This window comes from Hyperolius riggenbachi, chromosome 5 (genome assembly GCF_040937935.1).
Source record: "Hyperolius riggenbachi isolate aHypRig1 chromosome 5, aHypRig1.pri, whole genome shotgun sequence".
In the NCBI taxonomy this organism is placed as follows: Eukaryota; Metazoa; Chordata; class Amphibia; order Anura; family Hyperoliidae; genus Hyperolius; species Hyperolius riggenbachi.
In genome coordinates this window covers 179,715,214-179,739,994 of record NC_090650.1, presented here as the reverse complement: position 1 = coordinate 179,739,994, position 24,781 = coordinate 179,715,214, and the positions used below count along the sequence as shown (strand labels likewise).

Genomic DNA, 24,781 nt, shown 5'->3' with positions numbered 1-24,781 from the left:
ATTTTATGTTCTTAAAATGTCTTCATGCTCTGTTGTTCAGGGTCTTCCCTGGTTGCAAAAACACTCTCCTCAGTTTGATTGGAAGACGGGACAACTCACATCCTGGTCTCCTTTTTGTCAAAAAAATTGCCTTCAGAATTTGCTGTTACATTCTGTTAACCTATCTGTAGAGGGAGTGCCTATACAGTGTGCTCAGTTTTCTGATGTATTTTCACCTCAGTCCGCTGATAAGCTGCCGCCTCACCGTTCTTTCGATTGTCCCATTGAATTACGACCTGGTACTATGCCCCCCAGAGGTCTGTTTTTAACAGTAATGTTATTCAAGCCCCTATAATCGATACAGGGCCTGAGACCACCATCCTTTTTCTGAACAAAGAAAAATCCCGCCCCAGCCGGAGAGTTAGAAGGATGAATGAACTCCTTCTCTAGGTTTTCCTTAATATATTATTTTATAGCCGTCTTTTCAGGACCAGACAGTGGGTAACTCTGTCTGGTCCTGAAAAGACGGTTATGAAAGAATATATTAAGGAAAACCTAGAGAAGGGGTTCATTCGTCCTTCTAACTCTCCGGCTGGGGCGGGATTTTTCTTTGTTCAGAAAAAGGATGGTGGTCTCAGGCCTTGTATCAATTATAGGGGCTTGAATAACATTACTGTTAAAAACAGATATCCGTTACCCCTCATAGAGGATTTGTTCTCCCAGGTTACAGGGACACAGATTTTTTCTAAACTGGATTTAAGGGGGGCTTACAATTTAATCAGGATCAGGCAGGGGGATGAGTGGAAGACCGCCTTTAATACGCAAGACGGCCACGATGAATACCTTGTTATGCCCTTTGGGTTGTGTAATGTACCTGCTGTATCCTAGGACTTTGTAAATGAGATATTCAGGGATGTTCTTGGGCGATTCGTCATTGTCTATCTTGATGATATACTCATTTTTTTTAAGTCCTTGGAGATACATCGTAAGCATGTAAAATTTGTTTTACAAAAACTAAGAGAAAACTCTCTTTATGCGAAATTAGAGAAATGTGTTTTTGAAGTCAAAGAGATTCCTTTCCTCGGGTATATTATCTCAGATTCGGGGCTGTCGATGGATCAAAATAAAGTTAAGGCAGTTTTGGAATGGCCTCAACCTCTTGGCCTAAAACCCCTCCAGAGATTTTTAGGCTTTGCCAATTATTATCGTAAGTTTATTCGTAATTTCTCCTCCATCGTAGCTCCATTGACTGACATGACCAAGAAAGGTGCTGACCCCTCCAATTGGTCCATGCAAGCTTCTCAAGCATTTCAGACTCTCAAAGAAGCTTTTTGCTCGGCCCCCATTCTAAAACATGCTGATGTCCTCCGCCCGTTTGTAGTTGAAGTTGACGCCTCTGAGATAGGGGTGGGTGCTGTCCTGTCCCAGTATACAGGACAGCCTGAACGATTGCAGCCCTGTGCATTTTTCTCACGAAAATTCACTTCTGCTGAACGCAATTATGATATTGGCAATAGAGAGTTGCTGGCGGTCAAGATGGCCTTCGAGGAGTGGAAGCATTGGCTGGAGGGGGCTGAGCACACCATCACTGTGTATACCAATCATAAGAACCTTGAGTATATAGAGGGGGCTAAAAGACTGAATCCTAGGCAGGCCTGGTGGGCTCTTTTCTTTTCTCATTTCAAATTCATCATCACGTATAAGCCTGGAATCAAGAACGTGAAGGCTGACGCCTTGTCCAGATGTTTCGAACCTGAGGAATCTCCATCGGTCACACCAACTAATATTTTACCTGATCATATTGTTGTTTCCACAACAGAATTATCGGTCGACTTGCTAGAGTCGCTGGCTCAATTTCAGGCAGAGTCTCCAACTGGAAAACCTCCAGGGTGTCTTTTTGTTCCACTACATTTGCGTTTGTCTATTCTCCAACAGTTCCATTGCAGTAAAGTATCTGGTCATCCAGGCATAGCCAGGATGCAAGAATTACTCCAGCGCCATTTCTGGTGGCCCTCCATTCGGAGTGACTGCAAAGACTTTGTGGCAGCATGCACTGTATGTGCTAGAAGCAAAGCCTCCAGGAATGCTCCTACTGGCACTCTGCAGCCCTTGCCAGTTCCTAGTTCTCCATGAACAGACATTTCCATGGATTTTATTGTGGATCTTCCCTCCTCCCAGCGGAGAACTGTAATCTGGGTTGTTGTCGACCGTTTCAGCAAAATGGCACACTTCATACCTCTGGAAAAGCTGCCTTCTGCTAAAGAATTGGCTGACTTCTTTGTTGAACATATTTTCCGTCTGCATGGTATACCTGAAAACATAGTCTCCGATAGAGGCGTACAGTTTGTGTCTCGCTTCTGGAAAAGTTTCTGTGCTCACCTTGGCATGTCTTTATCCTTTTCCTCTGGCTTCCACCCCCAGACTAATGGTCAGACGGAGAGAATTAATCAGTCTTTGGAGCAATTCCTCTGATGTTATTTTTTTGAATCTCGGAAGATTGGATGCAATTTCTTCTGTTCGCTGAGTTTTCTCATAATAATCTAATGAATGCATCTACTAAATTTTCTCCATTTCAAGTAGTCTTTGGCGATCTCCAAGATTCTCTTTTGTCTCTTCTTCTTCTACACTCTTCCCGGCTTTACAAGATTGAGTGATCAAGATACAGGAAATCTGGTCTTCTGTTAATCGGAATTAAAGGAAACGGTCGCTGCACAGAAAAAACAAGCCGATCCCCACCGCTCTCCTCACAAAGAATTCTTTCCGGGAGATCGAGTATGGGTTTCCACCAAAAATATTGGACTACGTCAACCTTCGGTCAAACTTGGTCCTAAGTATATTGGTCCCTATATCCTCTCGAAGAAAATTAATGATGTACCTTATAAAGTGTCTCTTCCGGCCTCCATGAGAGGAACCAAATCGTTTCATGTATCTCTCCTAAAGTCCGCTGCTGATGTTGACCTCGCTCCTCCTCCTCCTGTTATCATTGATGGTGAACCTGAATATGAAGTGGAGAAGATTCTGGATTCCAGGAGGATAAGAAATTCCTTACAGTATCTGGTTCATTGGAGGGTTACGGGCCGGAGGAAAGATCATGGATTCCTGCTCATAGATTGCATGCTAACGAATTGATTTCTGAGTTTCATATTTCTCATCCAGATAAACCTGTTCCGGCGTGTTCGGAGACCACGCCTCAGGGGAGGGGTAATGTCAGGATGACGGATCTTACCTCCGTCGCTGCTGCTGCTAGCGTGTCTGCGACCTCTGGGTCGGCCGGCTGCGCCAGCGTGGATGACATCGGCGGCACTTCAGCTGGTGTCCGTGCGCGTGATGCGCAGGCGGCAAATGAGGGTGGATGCACATGCTGTCAGCATCACACTCTTTATGCTCTAAGGAAGCATGTCAGCTGATCGGCAGTCAGCTGACACGCATGGCTCCACCTCCGGATTGTGATTGCTGGGCTCGTTGGGGGCATGGTTATCCTTCCATCCCGGGCTTAAACTCCTTCTGCTCACTCTCGCATTGTCTGCTCTAGCTAACACATCTGTGAGGCTTCAGACCATAGTCAGTTCCGTGTGTGTTTTGATCCGACAGGACCCTTCGGGATTGCACACTAGCCCAGGCTATACTATTATTATTATTATTATTGTGTTTGTATTATATTGACCTTGCCTGTTCTCGACTTCTCTTCTGTCTGCCGATTTTGTACCTCTGCCAATCTGATCTGTTGCCGACCTCTGCCTGTTTACTTACCTTGATCCTGCCTGCTGATTTTGTACCTTTGCCCATCTGATCTGTTGCCAACCTCTGCCTGTTTAACTCACTTTGATCGTGCCTGCTGATTTTGTACCTCTGCCGTCTGATCTGTTGCGACTCGATCTGTCTGACTCCTCCTTATATATTACGCGGTGTCAGTAGCTGCCTCCTCCTGTTCACTGTCTTATTACGCGGCGTATCCCCTCCTGGGAGCGTCAGCTGGTTGTCTGTCTGCTAGGGTATCCCTACACTAGTAGATCGTTACATTAGAGCAGACCGTAACATTTAAAATGGATGAACTTTGCAAACAAGTTCAAGCCCTCAGTACGGCAGTAGGTAATTTGAGTTCCACGGTAGCCAACTGTTATAATTTAAGTAGGCCTCAGTTATCTGGACTGAGTTTTAGGTAAAAGGCTTGTTCGCAGAGTATACCTTTCAAGAGTTTTCAAAGATGCAGGCAGAAGCATCTCAGTGTCTACTTGAAGCAGATGATGCAAGCAGATACTGAGAACATGTTCCAGAAGGAAGGCCACAGGCCTACACTGCCCCAGACAAATGGACTACGAGAACAATCAACATAGGCCATATTTACAAAATATCACATTCCTGTATGTAAGTGAAAGGCAGCATGGAATATTAATCGAGTAGGTGGGTATTAAGACACCACGAGGGGTCTAAGCCAATAGTCGGTTCTGGGGGAGGGCTCAGATGAGGTCACATTTAACTCTTTCCTAGTCAGTATTAAAGGGCCGGATGGGCCAGCGGAGGGCATTCTTACTCTTACTTTCACACTCTCCATCTACTGACTTCTACTGACTGGAACCATAATTATTTCCTTTCTTTATGTAAGCTGATATGATATATGCTGTACATAGGTAGTCTAGACGAGGATGTAACATAGGATAGACATAAGAAGATGACCTGATTACCTTCAACAGGAAGGTGATCAAGAGCTCGTAACGCAACATGAGAATCTGCTTGGCTAAGATGTGACGAACTGTATCTGTATATCTGTTTCCTGAATAAACAACTTGTACTTTGAAGACGACTGAGAACGGTCTATCTCCAATAATGCTTGCTGTGTGAGAGTCAAGTTATCTCACAGTCTGTGAGGTGCAAATCTAAGAAGTTACTGGTGTCGAAGCAAAAAGGTAAATTATAACACCAACCAACAACAGCAAATGGACGGGTTGTCACAGGCTGTTCGCGCACTACAACCGCAGCAGCCAGTACAATCTGCTCCTCCTTTACACGTACTTCTGGAACCTAAAATGCCATTGCCTGAATAATTCTCGGTGCATAGAAGCGATTTCCGGAATTTTAGGAATCGCTGTCAGTCTTATTTTGAAGTGAGGCCTATTTCTTCAGGTACAGAGGTTCAGAGAGTCACCCTAATAAAAACACTATTACAAGGGGAACCTGAACTGAAAATTAAGAGTCAAAATAAACATAAACACATCATACTTACCTCCTATGTAGTCTATTCATCCATTTCTTTCTCCTCTCCTGCATCCTGTTTGTCCACTGTGATCAATTAAATTCCCTGTCCTCCATTGTGAAAATGGCCATTACCCCATAACAGCTTCCTGGTCAGCACACTGTTAAACAGCAATATTGCCCATAGGGAAACATGGACATTACCTTGCACATTCAGTTATAACTGACAGCAGCTGATATATAACTGACTGCAACTGGTATATTTCAGTTCTGACAAAATATTGTCAGAACTGGAAGGGATCATTGTAAGAAGAAAAAGGTAAGCTTCTGAGAGGAACTGGTGGTGAGGTATGTTTATAATATTGATTTGCAGTTATATCATGCATTTATTTTAAATATTTTTTCTCAGTTCAGGTTCCCTTTAAAGCAGAAGGTATTTGCAATTATTCAGGTTTGAGTGAGATCGGAGGTGTCCCACTGTGCATCACTAATGAATATGCAAATCATCTGTTTGTTGTCCCTGATAGCTAAACACACCTCCACAACTGCTGAAATGCAATGATGTGTTAGCTTGTTAATTGTACTGATTGAGCCAAACTAATCCAACAAGCATACAGATTGTTTCAAATTGATTAATCCTCATTAGAGCATGGCAAGGATTAATATGGCTCCATGAGGTAGAACTTGAAACACCCAGAGTAACAGATTGCCCAGCAAGCTCATGGTGAACCAGAGCTCCCAGGAGTGTGAGGGGCTGAATGAGACCAAAAAGTCTCCTTACTACAGGTGAAACTTTAGAATATAGTGCAAAAGTCCATTTATTTCAGTAATTCAACTTAAAAGGTAAAACTAATATATGAAATAGGAACCCTTTGCAGGTGTTTTGGATTAATTAGCTGATTAGAGTCCGACACTTTGAGCCTAAATACTGAATATTTTCACAATATTCTAATAGTCTAAGAATTTGATTTGGGGTTTTTTATAAGCTGTAAACTATAATCATCAAAATTATAACAAATATAACAAATTATAGCAAATAATGGCCTCAATTTACTAAGGGCAGTTCGATAAAATAATTTTGGTCAGTAATATACCGCACGTGGTATTTTACACTTTTTTTCCCAAATTCACTAAGATTTCCTTTCATGTGGTAGAAGTTAAGTAATTTTCCAAACAAACATACTTCAATTCACTATGCCCTACTCGCTAAGTTTCATTAACAGAGACAAATTGTGCTTGTCAACACATTTCCATGTAGCACACGGTTTATTTATTTTTTAATAAATATAAAGTGAAGTAAAAACATTATAAGGAACATAACTTACCGAGAATAATCACGGTAAACTTCCAAAGTCTGTGTATCAATAAGTAGGCCACACCAAGAGAACAGAGTGTGAGATGGCAAATGCTCTACTCCAATGCACCCTGGAATTTCATCAGTGGGGAAATTTGTTACTGTCTTATTGAGGCTTGTGAAAAATCCATATTCAGGAATCCCTTCTGTTAGAGTTCTAAAATTTAGGAGTGAAATATAATGTATTAATGCACATAATTGACTTTAGTAATAAAAGTGCAGCTAACAGAGAGTTTTCTATTTAAAGACAATAGTATCAAGTTTAGGTTCTCAAAATGCGGAATAGGTTTACCCTGGGGAGTACTTGAACTTGTCACAATCAATTATGGTAAATTTATGAAAAAGCCCCTTCACCCCCTCCTTCTCACGTTCTTGTCTAAAAAGGATCTAGGCAAGCCTGACATCATCTAATCACCATCTATGTCTAAACGCAGCCATCAGAGATTTGTTTCCTATTAATGTTATATTTAAGTTTTGGATGTATTTCTATGCACTAATTCAAGTAAGACTACAATTTCCTTACCCTGCATTGTACTTGCCGATCTTCAATAAAAACTTCTTGTTCAAAAAAAAAAAAAAAATCTATAAACATTCAGTTTGGTCCATAAATAGTTGGACATAAACAACTTTTTTCTAATTTCTGTACATTACCACAATTAGTTTGTGTTAAAATAATGCTTTAGTTGCCTCACGTTTTTATGCAATCGTTTTGTTCACCCCACTGAATTAAAGCTGAAAGCAGGGGCGTAGCAATAGGGGGTGCAGAGTTAGCGACCGCATCGGGGCCCTTGGGCCAGAGGGGCCCCGAAGGGCTCTCCCTCATCTACATTATTACCTCTCTATTGGTCCTGTGCTCATAATAATCATTTCTATAGATGCTGTGAATAGTAGTAATCACTAACAAACTGTTTCCCAGCCTTTTCTTGCACCTCTGGCACTGTAGTTGCCATTGGCAGGTTTTGGCATGCCGTATCGATTGTTATGTATAGAGTGCTTGGGGGGCCCCATGTAAAACTTGCATCGGGGCCCACAGCTCCTTAGCTACGCCACTGGCTGAAAGTCTGCACTTCAACTGCATCTGAGTTGTTTCATTTAAAATTAATTGTGGCAATTTACAGAACCAAAATTACAAAAAAGTTGTCATATTTATGGACCTAACTGTATTTATTATAAGACAGGAGAAAGGAAATTATTAAAGGCACATCACCGCACAGTGATGTAGGACTCCAGTGCAATATTTTCAAAAGAACATTTAAAAAAATCTAAAATACATTCCACGCCCAAGAATTGCAGCAGATAAAAAAATTATAATAAACATGCATGATGCAAATGGCAAAAAAAAATATGCTTTGTGAATGAGGTCTACTTTCATAACTTTGGTATGCCATCATTTTCAAAAGTAAAAAGAAGATGGCTCATTAATATGTCCTATGTGAAGCAGTTCTGATCGATAGTAAAGGAACCTAAAGTGGCATAAATGTAAAATGAGGCAAATGTTTACAAAACACAGTAGCCTCAAAATCGAGTTCCAAAACATAATCCGAGCTGAGCGAGCAAGAACGACAAGTTTAGCATCCCAGCAAAATGGGTCAGTTCTCAACTTTCGAAGATTTTCCTCTAACTCGGCAGATCATTTGTAATAAGGCTAGTTTTCAGCGTGAGTGAGGAAGTATGATCGTACAGCAAGCATGGTAATCTCCTTTTGCTTAGCCGGTTCACCGGCGGACATTTCCCAGAGAAGATCAGCTGCTCGCGCCCCTGTCGGACGGCGAATACATGGCGTGTTCAACCCCCCCATACATCATCATTGAGCTAAACTTTTTTCATCATAAATCTATATTTAGAGAAATATGTATAACAATATGTCATAAAGCACTCATATTGCTTACAGAAAGAAAAAGCTGAAAACGGCATAACAACATTCCTTATCTTCAGGAAGTTAAAGGACTAAAGGGGCCCATACACTCAGCCGATTTTTGGCCGATCGTTCGCAAATCGATTGACCAATCGGTCGTTTTGCGGCCAATTTTGATCGATTTCAATCGATCTGACATGTTGGGAAATTTAGGCTTAGCTATTGAGATGGCTTATCATTTTGCATTGGACCTACTGGAAATCTGATGGCATTAACATGCTATCAGATCGATTTTCAATAGATTTCATACTGAAATCTATTAGAAATCTGTTCCTAGTAAAAAATGTTCCTAAACACATCAGATAGATCAGAAAATCTACTGATGATCTATCTGCTGCTAATCTAACGAGTGTATGGCCACCTTAATACTGAGTTCACTTCTATAAATAAAGTCTTCAATCAGTTGTTTTAGCTAAACCTTATACAGGTAACAACTAACTGTAGAGACATAAATAGGGGTATTGAAGCAGTGGGCTGGGATAGCCCTCGATACTTTCTTTGGAGTGAGATTGATTATTTGAGCAACAATAACAATAACAAATGGAACAAACTAGGAGAAAACAAGAAACAATGCCGGTAAGATCCTGAGAACTAAAACTCAGCTCCCAGGGGCCGAATGTGGGATACGGTACACCAGGGCAGAGTAAAACTACTAATCAGAGTAACTCACCCAGGTATTTGGCAACAGATAAGAACTATGATCATTAGAGGTCCTACTCCTGATTTTATGTTCCATGGTTAGATTTCTACTGACTGATACAGAGATAGCAGATGATTTGATCAGCTGATCTCCAGTTGGAGGTAATTAGGGAGAGAGCAGTTAGTAGAACATGGCTTATTTGAGGTTGGATGGATTGTGGGGGATTCTCCAAGTCAACTAGTAATAAAGCTATTTTGGGGAAAATACGAAAAGTTCTGCAGAAAAATCTTCTAATTAAAGACTAAACTTGTAGCCAAAATTTATAAATCGTTGAAGAATTCACAGAACATGTGCATTAATGTCCCAATAGAGGTAGAACAGTGCCAGCAAAGTGGAGCTCTACCAGCCGAGAACGAGGCAATCCTTCTCGGTGTCCAATACCATCTGTATACTATCTTTCAAGATAATTTCCAATGAGAATTGTGTTTGGAGTATTTGAATATCTTTGACGCAGGATTTAGTAATTGTTTGTAAAGCCTGACATGTTATGTCCCCAATCAGTCTCTATGCCCCAATCTATTGCCACGGCTCTGAGCCTGGCCCACAGTCTTCACCTATAGACAAGCCCCCGCATGGACAGGACACGTTATTTGTCTCCTGACTACGTTTAACCCCAGATCTTAACGTGAAAGGCATACAGGCTGAAGTAGAGAGGACAATAACCCACCAGAACCCCACTGAGGGAAGTAACACAGTTCAATAGTGCATATGTATCACACAGGACTACTACCTTGATTCAGGAGGATGAGGCCCTCAGCATTGATTGCCAGTAATGACAGATGTATCAGGAACAGGCAGTGAATGATCCAGGCAATATGTGAGAGAGTTCATGCAAGGTCCACATGCAAGGTTATTCAAGCAACAAGCAAGGATTAGTCGAGGTATAACTAGAGTGTCCAGTAACAAGCAAGTGTATCCAGGAATCAAAGCAAGGGTTAATAATAGCAGACAAGAATGGTCAAATACAAGCCAAGGTCCAGATCCAGTAATTCAACAATGTGAGTGCGCATCCAACAACCAGCCATAGCTATGCTTATCACGCGCAATAACTGGGAGCACTCTGCAGGCTTAAATACAACTTTCATCCAATCAGTGGCCGGCCACAATCCGCACATCCAATCACACAGCGGTAACCTACCTAGGTGTCAGCTGACACTGCGCTGTCAGCTGACTGCGGTTGGCTGACTATTGTTAACATCTGTGGAGGGCGTACTGGGAACGCGCCCTCTGCCTATCAGGATGTGCCGCATGCGTTCCATCAGCAGCCTCATCAGCGGGGAACAAGCACCGAGACCTGGAAGCGACGGATTCCGCCTGGGTCTCAGCGGAAACATTCTCAATGACAGACATGTTCCTTATATTGTTGTTCTGAGATATTAGTTTGGAGGTCATTAGACCAGGATAGGGCGTATCTCTGCAAAGGAGATATAGTATGAGAGTTAATGGCCTCCTCGTACCAAGCTGAAATACCTCCCCTCTGTAACTTTATTATTTAATATCGTTAGGAGTTGGCTAGGCAATTGCGGGAGCTTTATTTTCCTAGTTTTAATTACCGTATTTTTCGGACCATAAGACGCTCCGGACCATAAGATGCACCTAGGGTTGAAGGACAAAAAACAGGGGGAAAAAATACTACCTGGTGCATCCATGGTACAGGGGCATCTTGTGGATATTTTCCCCTCCCCAATGTTTATGTCCCCCTGTGTCCCCTTTGTACCTTTAGTGTCTCCCTTGTGACCTCCTCTGTCCCCCTGTGTCCTCCTCTGTCCCCGTGTCCTCATCCGTGCCCCTTGTGTCCTCCTTAGTGCCCCCATTGTCCTAAGTACCCCCAGTGTCCTTCTAAGTGCCCCCAGTGTCCTAAGTGCCCCCAGTGTCCTCCTAAGTGTCCCCAGTGTCCTCCTAAGTGCCCCCAGTTTCCTTCTAAGTGCCCCCAGTGTCCTCCTAAGTGCCCCCAGTGTCCTTCTAAGTGTCCTAAGTGCCCACAGTGTCCTCCTAAGTGCCCACAGTGTCCTCCTTAGTGCCCCCATGTGCATCTAAAATGCCCTGTCATTAACTAACCCCTGCTGTACTGTCTGTCCCCTGTGACACTGTCCCTATCTGTCTAACGCATGTGTGTGGGGTTTGCAGGAGGGTTACGATGAGTCTGTGTCCCCGCCGATCAGCGGTAATCCTCCGTGATAAAAGCCGCTGGGTGGTCCGTGCACGCTGCTGAAGCATTCCTCTCTTCACTTCCGCTTACATCATCAATGCGGAAGTGAAGAGAGGAAGGCTTCAGCAGCGTGCACGGACCACCCAGCGGCTTTTATCACGGAGGATTACCGCTGATCGGCGATAGCATACAGCGGTAAGCGGCAGCCTGCACACACCACATATCTCTTAGAGAGCCGGGGGGAAGTAGTCGGAGGGACGGGGCAGAGGCGGACAGGGGGCGGGAACGCGTGTATAGAGGGACCGACAGCGGCGGGGACACAGACTCATCGTAACCCTCCTGCAAACCCCACACACAGCCGCGGGGACACAGACTCATCGTAACCCTCCTGCAAACCCCACACACAGCGGCAGGGACACAGACTCATCGTAACCCTCCTGCAAACCCCACACACAGCCACGGTGACACAGGATTTTAAGCGAGATGACAACTGAAATTGCAGCATCCGGACCATAAGACGCAGGCACATTTCCCCCCCCCCCATGTTTGGGGGAGAAAAAGTGCGTCTTATGGTCCGAAAAATACGGTAGATCAAAAATTCTATGGAATGTAAAAAGTTGAGTTTGGGGTAATTAATACTCTCTCTGTAATTCAGCAAATGTTTTCAGTTTACCACCAGAGATGAGTATGGGCAAAGAAGTAATGTTTACCTTGTACCAGGGTAGCATATTTAAGGGGCCCATACACTGGTCGATTTCAGCCATCGATCGATCAATTCTATAGAATCGATCGATCAGAAATCGCTTCTTTCAAATCTATCAATCGATTTATGGACGATTTCGATGGCCGGCTATCTGACAGGATTGAAGATCTAGGTCGATCTGCTGCTGCTAGCAGATCCATGGCCCATAGAGTTGCATTGGATCTAATGGTCCAATAATGCATTTAGATAGATTTCCAATAGATTTCATTCTGAAATCTATTGGAAATATTTTCCTAGTGTGTGGCACACATCAGATAGATTCCTGCCAGATTCAAATTGGCAGGCATCTGACAGAAATCTATCTGATGGTCAAATCTGCTGCAAATCTATAAGTGTATGGCCCCCTTAAGATGATGGGTGAGAAGGTTTAAAGCTGATAGAGCATTGAGCTAAATTTTGACCCCTTACCTCACAGGCGGCAGACACATGGCAGCCAATCAGCTACCACCCCCACTGGACCCCCCACCACCTTTGAAAAACGCAGTGGCGGCAGCCATTTTGGGTTTAGTCTCTGCCTGCTGTAGTGAGAGGAAGGGACAGAGAATTGCTGAAATAGAGAAAGTTAGCTAGGCCTGTTTTCTTGTTCCTTGCTGACTGACTTGCTGTGAAAGCACCCAAAATAGCCCTTTTGAGGGCTACTAAATCATTCTCCTGTTTTGTTTTTTGTGTACGACTCACCACAGCCCACTGGCACCCACTCAGAGCTGTTCACAATGCTGCTATTGTTTGCCACATTAGTAGCAGGCACAGTACCACTCCAGAGTTTGTTTCCCACTGTATTCTGATAGTACTATTGCATATCTCTGTGTGCTCGACACTCCAGCCACTCCAGAGTTTGTTTTCCACTGTATTCCGATAGTACTATTGCATATCTCTGTGTGTGCGGCACTCCAGAGCCCATTGGCACCGAGAGCTGTGTGCACAACTGCTATTGTTTGCCACATTAAATAGCAGGCACAGTACCACTGCAGTCTGATAGTACTATTGCATATTTCTGTGTAGCTGTGCACACTACTGCTGTTGCCACATTAAAGAGGAACTGTAAGGTCAAAACAATTTATTGCCAACAGGTAGCCTATACCCAATTTATAGATGAAAACCCAGTATTTCCTGATATAAAACCAGCATTTTGCTGGTATTGCACCTTTAAGTAGGAAGCCATGCCCCCTCATAAAGTTGGTCCGCGGCTGTATATTATTTAGGCTTGTGTGCACAGGCTTCTGGGTAGTGACATCACAAGTTGCCAAGGGAAAAAAAAAAAGCTGCAGTTCTCACCGTCATTAAGGTGGGACGTGAGCACACGCAGAAGAAGTTGATTTTGCAGCCTCGGATGGGATGATTGATCATCCCTCTCTGCCCTATGAAGCTGCGCCACTATCTGGTCCATGACCTGCAGGTCAGCAACATGTTTTTAACTCTCCTCATCCCAGCTAGAATCACTCTCTCGTCAGCTCTGCCTACACAGCCTTTGATACTCTAACTCTGCCTGCATGTCAGGTGAATGCACATGAAATGCAGGCAGAGCTATAAGATCATCGGAGGCTGTAGGAAGAGCTTAGGAGAGGGATTCCAGCTGGGATGAGGGGAGTTAAACACATGCCGCTGATATGGGAGGGGAGAAGGCAACTTCTAAACTTTAGCAAGAGGGGGGAGAAATAGATAGAGAGGGAGACAGAGAGATTACATCTCCCTCATATATATTCTACACAATTCCCCCTCCTCCTCCCCCCTTTGCTTCCTAAGCTGCTTCTCTCTCTGTACAGACTGCAGCTGGAATATGAGTGGTCAGAGCAGCAAAGGGAGAAACAATTATTAGAAGAGTGACATTTCACATAGCTGGCCATGACCCTTTCAGTATGGAGAGTTTGTTCTGTACATGTAGTACAGCAGTCATTTGGTGCTTTTCCATCAAGCAATGGATCAGACACATATATACAGCACTGCTTCACTGCAGGGGCTTAAAGGACTTCCGATGTGACAAATATTACTCACCTGGGGTTTCTTCCAGCCCCTAGCAGCAGCATACCTTCCAACTATTTGAGATGAGAAAAAGGGACACTTAAGTCATGCCCCTGCCACACCCCTGGCAACGCCCTCACCACGCCTCTAGTCACGCATACCATAAAGATTTCATAAGAAAAATATGTTGTTTTATAATTCAAACCACATTGGTCCTTTCTATCCTGGTTCATTTTCAGTCATAGTAACATTTTAAAATTAGTAATATATCAATGTAAAGGTTGGGAATAAAGTTTATAGTCAATCAAACACATTTTTAGTATAAAAATATATATATTTACATAGAAAGAGGGACAAAGTCCTGAAAGAGGGACAAATGAGGAGGACAGAGGGACAGGGCTCCCAAAAAGGGACTGTCCCTCCGAAAAAGGGACAGTTGGGAGCTATGAAGCAGTCCCTCGCCGCAGCTTCGGTCCACTGCGTTGTCCCGCTGGCCACCACTAAAGATCGTGACCCCGCCGGCAGGACGTCTCTTCTGCACCCGTGTGGGCTGCGTGTCCACGTCATCTGTCACGTACTGCGTCTGTGCACAACTACTGCGCGGGCGCAGTACGCTCCAGATGACATGGAAGGGTGGGCATGAATGCCCACACAGGCGCAGAAGACACAACCCGCTGGTGGGGTCGTGATCTTTACCAGCGGGACAATATGGAGGACTGGGGCTGCAGCGAGGGACTGAGACTGCTGCTAGGGGCTGGAAGAAACCCCAGGTGAGTATTATTTGTCACATCGGAAGTCCTTTAAAGTGTACGTGAGATGAAAGACATTTCAGGTACTATAGTTACCTGGGGCTTCCTAGAGGCCGCTCAGTCCCTCTCAGTCTCTGCATGTGGCTCCTGTCCCCGCAGCATGGCTTGGTAGTATGGCTGAGTTTTGCTTTGTCGCACATGCATGTCTTGGCCAGGCATGCTCCCATGGCTGGGAGCGTTCTGCGCTTGCACAATACGCTCAATGGGCCAGGCTACTGGGCCATACTGTGGGGGACAGGAGCCACCCAGGGAAGTAGCGAGGGACTGAGTGGCTCTAAAGGGGATAAGTAGAAAGCTTGAGAAGTCTTTTATCTCAGGTTCACTTTAAAGGGAACCTGAGATAACAGTAATGGGCATATTTATACTTACCTGGGGCTTCCTCCAGCCCTATGAGGTACAGTATGTGGGCTCCCTCGCTGTCCATCAGCCACGCTCTCCTGCACGCTCATGTGCACAGGAGGGATATGCGCAGTATGCTCCAGGGCATGGGAGCATGGGCCCGTGGACAAGGCCGCGCATGCGCAGAAGTGTGCAACTGGTCAAAATACCAGGAGAGATTGCAGGACAAATGACAGATGTCACTTAACTGTCCCTCAGGGACACTCACAATCTAATCCCTGTCATAGACATATGTCTATGTATGTATCGTAGTCTAGGGCCAATTTAGGGGGAAGCCAGTTTGTCTGAGGTGGTAGGAAACCAAAGTGCCCAGAGGAAACCCCACACAGACACAGAGAACATACAAACTCCATGCAGTTAGTGCCCCACTGGTATCTGAAACGGGGACCCAGCTCTGCAAGGCAAGAGTGCTTACCACTATGCCACCATAGGTGCCTATTGTAATACCGGTGCTGCAGGTGCCCAAATTTCACCTAACTGTGAATTTCAATGGGCACCTACAGTGGTGCCAAAACTTCTGCTGCTAGCAGGTGCCCAAATTTCCCATCACCCTTTCCACAGGCTAAGGCTCCTTGCACACTATGGGCCTGATTCACAAAGCGGTGCTAACAGTTAGCACGCTAGTGAAAAGCCCTTTATCACGCCTAAACTCTGTTTAGGCATGATAAGTTTAGGTGTGATAAGTTTAGGTGTGATAAGTTTAGGTGTGATAAGTTTAGGCGTGATAAGTTTAGGTGTGATAAGTTTTTAGGCGTAATAAGTTTAAGCACCAACTGGGTTAGCACTGCAGTGCACAGCTGATCAAAAGTTTTGCGCTAGCAAAGTTAGGTGCACTTTGCATAGAGTTTAATGGCGCTGCTTTGCGTGCGGGACTTTGCGCGCGATCTAAACTTATCTAAACTTATCATGCCTAAACTTATCATGCCTAAACTGAGTTTAGGCATGATAAAATGGTTATCACGCCTAAAGTCTTTAACTGGGTTATCACCGCTTTGTGAATCGAGCCCTATGTACGTTGCGTTATATGTATAGAATCGTAACGCAATGCTGCCAAAAAGTCACATCACACCTTAGATATACAATGCGTTGCAATGCATACAGTATGCTTCACTGCCACTGTAAAGCAGTGCATTATCCAAATAATCCATTGCAATGCAATGTGCACAGTTTACTAGCCCCATAGAAACATCATTGCATCGCATTGGGATGCCACGATATTGTGTGCTGTGACAGATCACATCGCAGATAGGGGTTGATTCACTATAACAAACAGCGTGCCTTATAAGAGTGAACGTGCCTTATCGGAGTTAATGTGCCTTATCAGAGTTGGTGTGCCTTATCAGAGTAGCATAGTGAGCACTACAAACTTATACCTGCTAATTGGCAATGACGAGCGCTCCACTCGTCCTGCCCTGAGCTCCTGCGGGTCCAATCACCTTTCGGGTAGGTGTACACATAACATGAAAGGCTGCATTTTATGTCATGGTTCTTTTACGCAGTGTGCGTTTTTGGTGTGTTTGCGGTAGCGTTTTTTTTTTACTGCCAATACGTTTTCCAAGAGTTTTGCGTGCGTTTTAATGCGTTTGCAGTTTGCATACACAAAACGCTTATGCATTTTGTGCATTTTTTTTTGCGTTTTATGCAAATCACTAGGAAGTCAACAGGAAGCAGAAATACATCAGAAAACTATTTTTTTTTTTATCAAAAAGGCATAGAAAAACGCATGGAAAACGAATACCATTGCGTTTCCATTGACTTTCATTATGTGCGTTTTTGAAGACTATGCAACAAAACCAGCGTTTTTGAAAATGCATGTAGCAAAACCGCATGTGCGTTTTTGATATGCGTTTTTTCCTGCGGCCAATAGACTTCCATTTGCGGCAAAAACACAGCATTTTTAACAACGCTTGCGTTTCTGTTAAGTGTGCACCCAGCCTTCAAGATATTATCCCCGCACTTTGATTGGCCCAATAGGCTGCCCTTCACAAGGAACTTGACAGGCTGCTGTGCCAATCAAAGTGCGGGGGTAATGTCCTTTAAAGTGATTGGACCCGCAGGGGCTCAGGGCAGGATGAGTGGAGCTCTCATCATTGCCAATTAGCAGGCATAAGTTTGTACCGTTCGCTATGCTACTCTGATAAGGCACACCAACTCTGATAAGGCATGTTAACTGATAAGGCACGCCATTTGTTATAGTGAATCAACCCCATAGTGTACAAGGAGCCTAAGGGCCTGAGACCTTTAATTCAGTTGTGTCTGCTTCTGTCTGCTTTTCAGCATCTGTAACATTGGTGTGTAACTGAAAAGCTGACATAACTGTATCAGTGGACTCAGGCCCTTACTGACAGAACACAGCTTACAGTAAAAACATTGGCCCTGTTAAAAGTCAAAGAACCAAAGCCTGCCCTACCTGATTTAAAATGTATCCAAGTCAAAATGAAGAAAAAAAGTCTTCACATCCAGCAGCTGCCAAAGGTAACCACATCCACAATTGATTTTGTATAGAAGTGATCGGAAAATCGACTACAAAAACAATCGGAAATCAGATCGGATCTGTCAGAAATAATCAATTCTACCCGACTATCAAACAGGAAATAGAATGATGTGTACCAGGCATAAGATGGGGGAGGTATTTGCTTTTTGCAGATTGAGTGAGGAGCAATGAAACAAACGTTCTATGCCCCACCCTCTAGGGCCAGTGATGGCTAACCTTGGCACTCCAGCTGGAGGCATTGCAATACTCTGACAGCTCTAAGCATACATAGGGGAGTCAGAGGCATGATGGGTTTTGTAGTTTTGTCACAGCTGGACTGCCAAGGTTAGCCATCACTGCTCTATGCTGCAACTTAATTCTTACAGTACAGAAATAGACCTGATCTTCTCTATTCCTCGTTTATCACCATAAACCACCTTTTTTCTATTCATTTACCCTGCTGCAATTACTTTACTAAAACTGCTTCACAACAGCCATTCAATTTTGTTTGTATGTACAGACAAACCACTAGACTCCTAGTTGTCTAACTGCACTTCTCTACACACATGCATTGGGAGCCTTCTGATGACATCAGACAGTTAAAAGAAAAAAAAGGTGGTTACAGCCTTCACTGTATAACAGTTACAACTGCTGGAATAAAGAAAAAAAAACTGTTACTCTGCTAGGAGTAAAAATGGTTTGTCCCAGGCGTTTTTACTGGACATCGCTGAGAGGATTTTTTTTTCTGTTTACAGTTCCTCTTTAAGTTGCAGGAACAGTACAACTCCAGTATTTTTTCTTCCACTGTATTCTGATAGCACTACTGCATTTCTCTGTATGTGACACTACACAGCCCACTGAAACCCAGAGCTGTGCACACTACTGCTATTGTTGCCACATTAAGTTGCAGGCACAGAAACACTCCAGTGCATTATTTTTCACATGTTGCAGGCGTATTACCCCACATAAAAAAAAAAAAAAAAAAATAGACAGGGGCAGAGGCAGGCCAACCCGCAGGGGTCCTTGAGGTCATGCTGCTGTGATTTCCTGTGTTCCTCGAATAATGTCCAGTGTTCAGAGGACACGTACCCTGGACTTCCAAAATCCAGAGGACGTAGCTGACTGGCTTACAGAGCATATCCCATCTCCTACTAATTCCACTGGGAACTTTGACACACCATCCTCCTCCTGCCCTGATTCGGCACCCCACAACAACTTACCAATCGCCCGACAGCCACCACCACTACTACCACCACAGCCGCTCCACTTGATATGTCAGAGGAGTTATTCACACATTTGTGTGATGAATTTAGTGATGCACAAGCATTATTGGCAGAAGATGAAGGCGATAAGGATGTTACACCACCTGATATGACTCAGTCAGGCATCAGTATACACATGGACGTAAGGTGTCATCATGATGATGTAGTACCCCTTGGTGGCTTTTTGGAGGTGTCTTATACAAGTGAAGCAGTTGATGATGATGACCCCAACAGGGGGACAGTTTAGATGGTGAGACAGAGAGGAGGAGGAGATGAGTTGTAACTAGCAGGGGGAGCTCGTCGCAAAGAGCTAGTGGCGCTATCAGACAGCATGTATCGGTACCTGGGGTCAGACAGCCAACACACCCTTCAACGTCTGCTGTTGCCACCACCATAATGCCGTAATTCCAAAGCTCACCAGTGTGGCTTTTTTTGTGTGTTTCGGCCTCTGATAACAGCGATGCCATTTGCAACCTCTGCCAAAGGAAACTGAATCGTGGTAAGCCCGACACCCTCCTAGGGACAACGGCTTTGTGAAGGATCTCACAACACAAACACCAATGGGATCAACACTTGAGGAAAATCGGCACACAAACTCAAAGCCACTCTAATTCTCCTGGGCCAGCATCTTCAGCCACATCAACCTCTGCTGTTCTTGCCCCCTCTCAACCACCCTCCACTCTGCCTCTCACCTTGAGCAGTTCCTGTTCATCTGCCCACAGCCAGGTGTCTGTCAAGGAAGATTTTGAGTGGAAGAAGCCAATGTCTCAGAGTCACCCCCTTGCCTGGTGTCTGACAGCAGACTTGTCGGAACTGTTAGCCATACAAACAAAAATTGGTTGCAACTGGGACATTGCAGTGGAAAGTACGGGGCAGAAACTTTTTCTCCAAAAAGGCAATCACCAACCTGTACTGTAATGTGGAAAGACAAATCGTGGCATCTATGGCACACAGCGTTGGGGCAAAGGTCCATCTGACCACTGATACCTGGTGGGCAAATAGGGCCGGATTTATAACTCAGGAGCCTATAGGAACATAAGCTCTGGTGCCCTAAACGCCGCCCCTTAACACAGGCCACACACCTCAATTCACGCCCCTTTTACCAAAGACAAGTAATAATAATATGCTAAAAAGGAAAAGGTTTGCCTATATCATTATAGAACCACTCAATAGGTAGGTCATATCAATGATCATTTGGGACCATTAATGGAAAAAATCTACTAACCAATTCGATCAGATTAATGAAATCGATCCGGTTTTCAGATCAATCCTGTCAATCTGATCGGATTGGTTAGGAGATTTTTGTCAGTTATTGTTCCCAAATGATCATTTCTGATCGTTCTTACAAAGAATTGTTTGTAAACGATCGTTTGGCAAATTGCATCGTTAGTGGCCACCTTTAGGGCAACACAGCTGCTAGGAGAATTAAAGGAGACCTCCTGATCCTGTTAAAATGAATGAAATAAAGTAAAAATATCACTCCTCTGCTTTAGAGCTAAAAACACTGTTTAATAACACATATTTACCATAACCTTGAAAATAGAAGATCCATAGTTGCCACAAACAATCAGTGACAATCAAATCAATTATTTCCAACAGGTCTGATCTGGCTTCCAATTGTTTTTCTGATCGATTTTGTATAGAGGTGAAATCAGATCAGATCAGTTGGAAATAATTGATTCGACTGTCAGTCTGACGGGAAATTGCATTGTGTGTACCAGGCATCACACTTGGATCCCATCAAGAATGGCCATCACAGAAAGCTAAGCTGCTAGTAGTTGTCCTTGGTATCTTCCATGCAAATGAATGTGTGAACTGAGATTCAATCTCTCCCTGATCCTCCCTTTGTCCACACAGTTCTCCGTGGTTAAAACAAATTCTTGTCAAAGTGTTATTCAACGGTACACACACCGGTACACACACAGGTACACACACCGGTACACACACCGGTACACACACCGGTACACACACAGGTACACACACACACACACACACACACACACACACACCCTGTAACCTGGTCTACCCAGGGCCGGATTTGTACTTTCCAGTGCCCTAGGCCGTCTGTCACCACTACCAAAAAATATTCTGACTAGCGATCATTGGTTTGAATGGACTTATTTCAGTTATGCTGCTCTACCTCCCATTCGGCCAAGAATCAGTGGATGCTCTGTCTGCTCAATAATTCTTGCAATTTGTGCTCCTGCCCAAATGTGCACAGCAGCGGATAGTGTTCTGGGCATGCATACGTGAGAAATGACACAGATGTATGTACTTGTCAAGAATGCATAACACTATACTGGTCTTGGTTGCTGTGCACATCTGGGCAGGAGTGGAAAATTACAGGGAGCGCAAATCGCAAGTGGCCAGAGCATGCGCTGCTTTTTTGTCCCTGTGTGTGCGACTCGCTGCAGTCAGAGCCACAAACAGGTGGCAGGGCAGTGCAATGGAGAAAAGCCCATCCAAAACAGAGAACAGGTATGTAGCAAACATCCTTTCAAGACCCACTTTGGATGTTTGGTTGTAATTAGAGCGGACCTAAACTCAGAACTTCCTCTCAGCGCTAAAAGATACACAACAAAACAATAACCTTCAAAGAAAAACATTTCTTTGTTACAGCTGATACAAATCCTGCAATAAATCGGCAGTGCCTACTTCCTGCTTTCATGGAAGCAAACATATTGTTAACATCCTGTGCTTTGAAATGAGATTAGATGTTGGGGAAGTCAGGTAACACAGTGTAGAGATCAAATTACAACTTGTTATTAGACACAGATGAGGGGGAATTACACAGGCTCTCTAAAAACATACAAGGTGGATTTTTCTATGTTTTCCTTCCGTCCTGTGCAAAGAGTTCAGCTCCACTTTAAAGCATCTGAATGACATTTATTTATATTTGCTGAAAAATCTATTTATCTCTTTTGAATGTTGAATGTACATATGGTGGTGTGCTCTAACATATTGACAGTATAAAGGAACAAAGTCTGAAGAAGGCTTATTAGCAGAAAGCTTACTCTTTTTCTTTTAAGCCAATAAATGGTATCATCCTAATTTAAACCTTTCTGCTTTTGCTGATGGCTAAGATGGTGCAATTCTCCACTGCTACAGGAAAGTAGAAGGATGCCAAACCATACACACTAGCATAGAGGCAGTAACAGCTCAGGTGTCCTTTAAAGTGACAGTTTAGTAATGAAAGGGAAGCAAACAGCTTTTTTTTCTGCAGTTCACATAGATGGTAGGACCTGAAGGACAAAAAATTAGCCAGGAAAGAGTTAACGGAGACCACTGCTGGCTAGGAAGAAAAAAAAAACCTAAAGCCATAAATTTAGGTAGAGATAAGAAAGTGTCAGTGTCACAGCTATAAAGGAGAAAGTGAAGAAACTAGCAGAGCTCACTGATGTTTGTGAATGCCTGCATTAAAACTCAGCGGAACTTAGTTCTATCTGCTTTGTAATGTAAATATGTAAATCCCTGATATTTCTCACATCACACCAGGAATTGTGAGAGAGGTGCAGGGATTGGGGAACTCTGGAATTCAGCTATCAGTGCAGAGCAGGGCGCTAGCTGGCTGGCTGTGCTGCGGGACCAGAAGAGATGATTTACTTTGACATATGACCTCTTCTCTCTCCAAGTCCTGCCGCCCTTCTAATCTTATCTGATTTTGTCGCCCTAGGCCGTGGCCTTTGGGGTCTTTCCAGAAATCCGGCCCTGGATCTACCTCCTACCTGTCATTCAGCAGATTCTTCTGTGCTGTATGTGTGATGTCACATCTTGCAGGGTCAAGCAAAGCACACTCACTGCTCACTAGTCTCAGAAAGACAGAAACTTGTTGCTCTACTGACTCACGGAGCTGACCAGCCATCCTCTCAGTCAGGAGCAATTAATCACATTTGCAGTGATACTATGTAGCGCTGGTTAGCCGGAAGTTCAGGGTGAAAAAAATAAACAAAGCCGCCTGATACCTTCTCTGCACGCAACTGAAGTGCAGTGCAGTGTTATGTTCTGCATGAATCTTGACTTAATACAGTAGCCGCAGGGGGCTAGTGGTCACCTTTAGGGTACCCATGGTGTTGTACGTGGCTGGGTGGAGGAGGAGACCTTCCGTGACATCAGTGAGGAAGATGAGATGGCTAGCTCGGCATTCATCCTTGTGCAAATGGGGTCTTTTATGCTGTCCTGCCTGTTGAGGAACTCCCGTATAAAAAGGCTCAAAAGGAACAACCTGTACTGGGTGGCAATGCTACTTGACCCTCGGTATAAGCACATAGTGGCAGAACTGTTACCAAATCACAAAAAGTGCGAAAGGATGCAGAAGTTGCACAATAGCCTGCAAAGTATGCTGTTCAAGGGTGATGTCACAGCACGACGGGAAAGAGGAGCCAGTAATACTCCTTCTCCTTCCAAGGACAGGACTCTGTTCCAATATGTTGGTGATGTCGGATATGCACAGTTTCTTTAGTTTCATAATCTTTTATTGGGCACAAATGTGCCAAGTTTGCAAATGGTACAACAATGAAATGCAGTAGTTCTGTAATTGGCCAACATGGGCTACAGCGATCATAAGGTTTGCATACAAATTTGAGTAACAATCAAATTCAAGATAGTATATGAGCCATAAAAATAACAGTATAACAATAATAACAAAACAAAAAAGTAGATAAAAAAAAAAAAAAAGAGTATATCACAGTTGGTTCCCAGATATTGAGTTTAGCCGAGCAATGAGAAAGGACGATTAAAAGGATCTCAATGAGAAAGCCGGCGTGACCGGTGAAACCGGTAGACGTGAGGTGCGCAGTTGTCCTCACAAGTGTGCGCTTTCTATGCTGCAGTTCACTGCCCAACTGGGACTACTGGCGGATGGATTGGTGACAGGATTGATCGATTGCCAACCGGTGGGGCCCTTTGTGCGGACGGTATAAGTGATCTCGGCAGGGTGAGACGTCACCTGTCAGAAAATGGAGGACAGCTTTCTCGGCCAATGAAATTACATTCCGGCAGATCTACGGAGATGCAGTAACCTCATGGTGAGATCGTTCTATGCTATACTAACATACGCACAGGGCAAACTGAATTAAATTATCTTCAGGCAGTTATGCAGCTTGCACTAACAAGATAGCACTTTATATCCACACTGTATGCCTATGAACTATAAGGAGACGCAGTGAATATGCAATTAGTTACGTATACATTGATTATCTATGCACAAGTTGTTGATGAATACGGACTATTTGGAGGATGAATCTGATTGGATCGGACTTATATTTATAGATACACAATTTTTTGCTGCTTTTTTCCTTTTTTGAATCGGTAGACCTACAGCGTGGAGGGGCGATCCATTCACCCTGTTTCCATATACAGTGCGCACTGTGAGGACTTTTGCTCATTATCCCTATAGGGATTTTTTTAATTGATGATTGCTTTATTAGTAGTAATAAAAGTTATATTTTATTGCAGTAGCCCATGTGATCTGTTGACAATTTATATTTCTACTTGAAATGCATCCCATTTAGTTTGACTTTATAGAAGGTGGTTAATGGATTTTTGAGGTAATGGTTAGTTGTCCACTTTTTGCAATAAAAGGATCTCGATGATCACGTACGAGTCATATTAGTACAAAAAGGAAATTGCAGTGATAATACCTGGGTAGGTATAGAGGACAGTTATGCGGAATAGTTTAGGCCCAATTGGGCTTGGGCTCCGCTAGAGAGTTCATTGGATATCCAAGGGTCCCACACCTTCTGGAAGTGAGGCATCTGCTCGTTAATTATAGCATTGATGTGTTCGCATGTCATTGTGGAGTTTATTTTGTTAAGGATTTGAATATAGGAA

General features: G+C 43.8%; 1 protein-coding gene across 6 annotated transcripts in view; it reads right to left on the bottom strand.

Annotated features, from left to right (window-relative positions):
- Positions 1-24,781, bottom strand: part of TERT (telomerase reverse transcriptase) — a 961,487-nt gene that overhangs the window by 315,680 nt on the left and 621,026 nt on the right. For 5 of the 6 annotated variants that reach the window (XM_068236452.1, XM_068236445.1, XM_068236446.1 and 2 more), the window contains one exon: positions 6,495-6,680. The exons of the other annotated variant lie outside the window; for it this stretch is intronic. In XM_068236452.1, the coding sequence (XP_068092553.1) occupies positions 6,495-6,680 (186 nt within the window). The remainder of the gene's footprint in view (positions 1-6,494; positions 6,681-24,781) is intronic. 6 annotated transcript variants of the gene reach the window in all.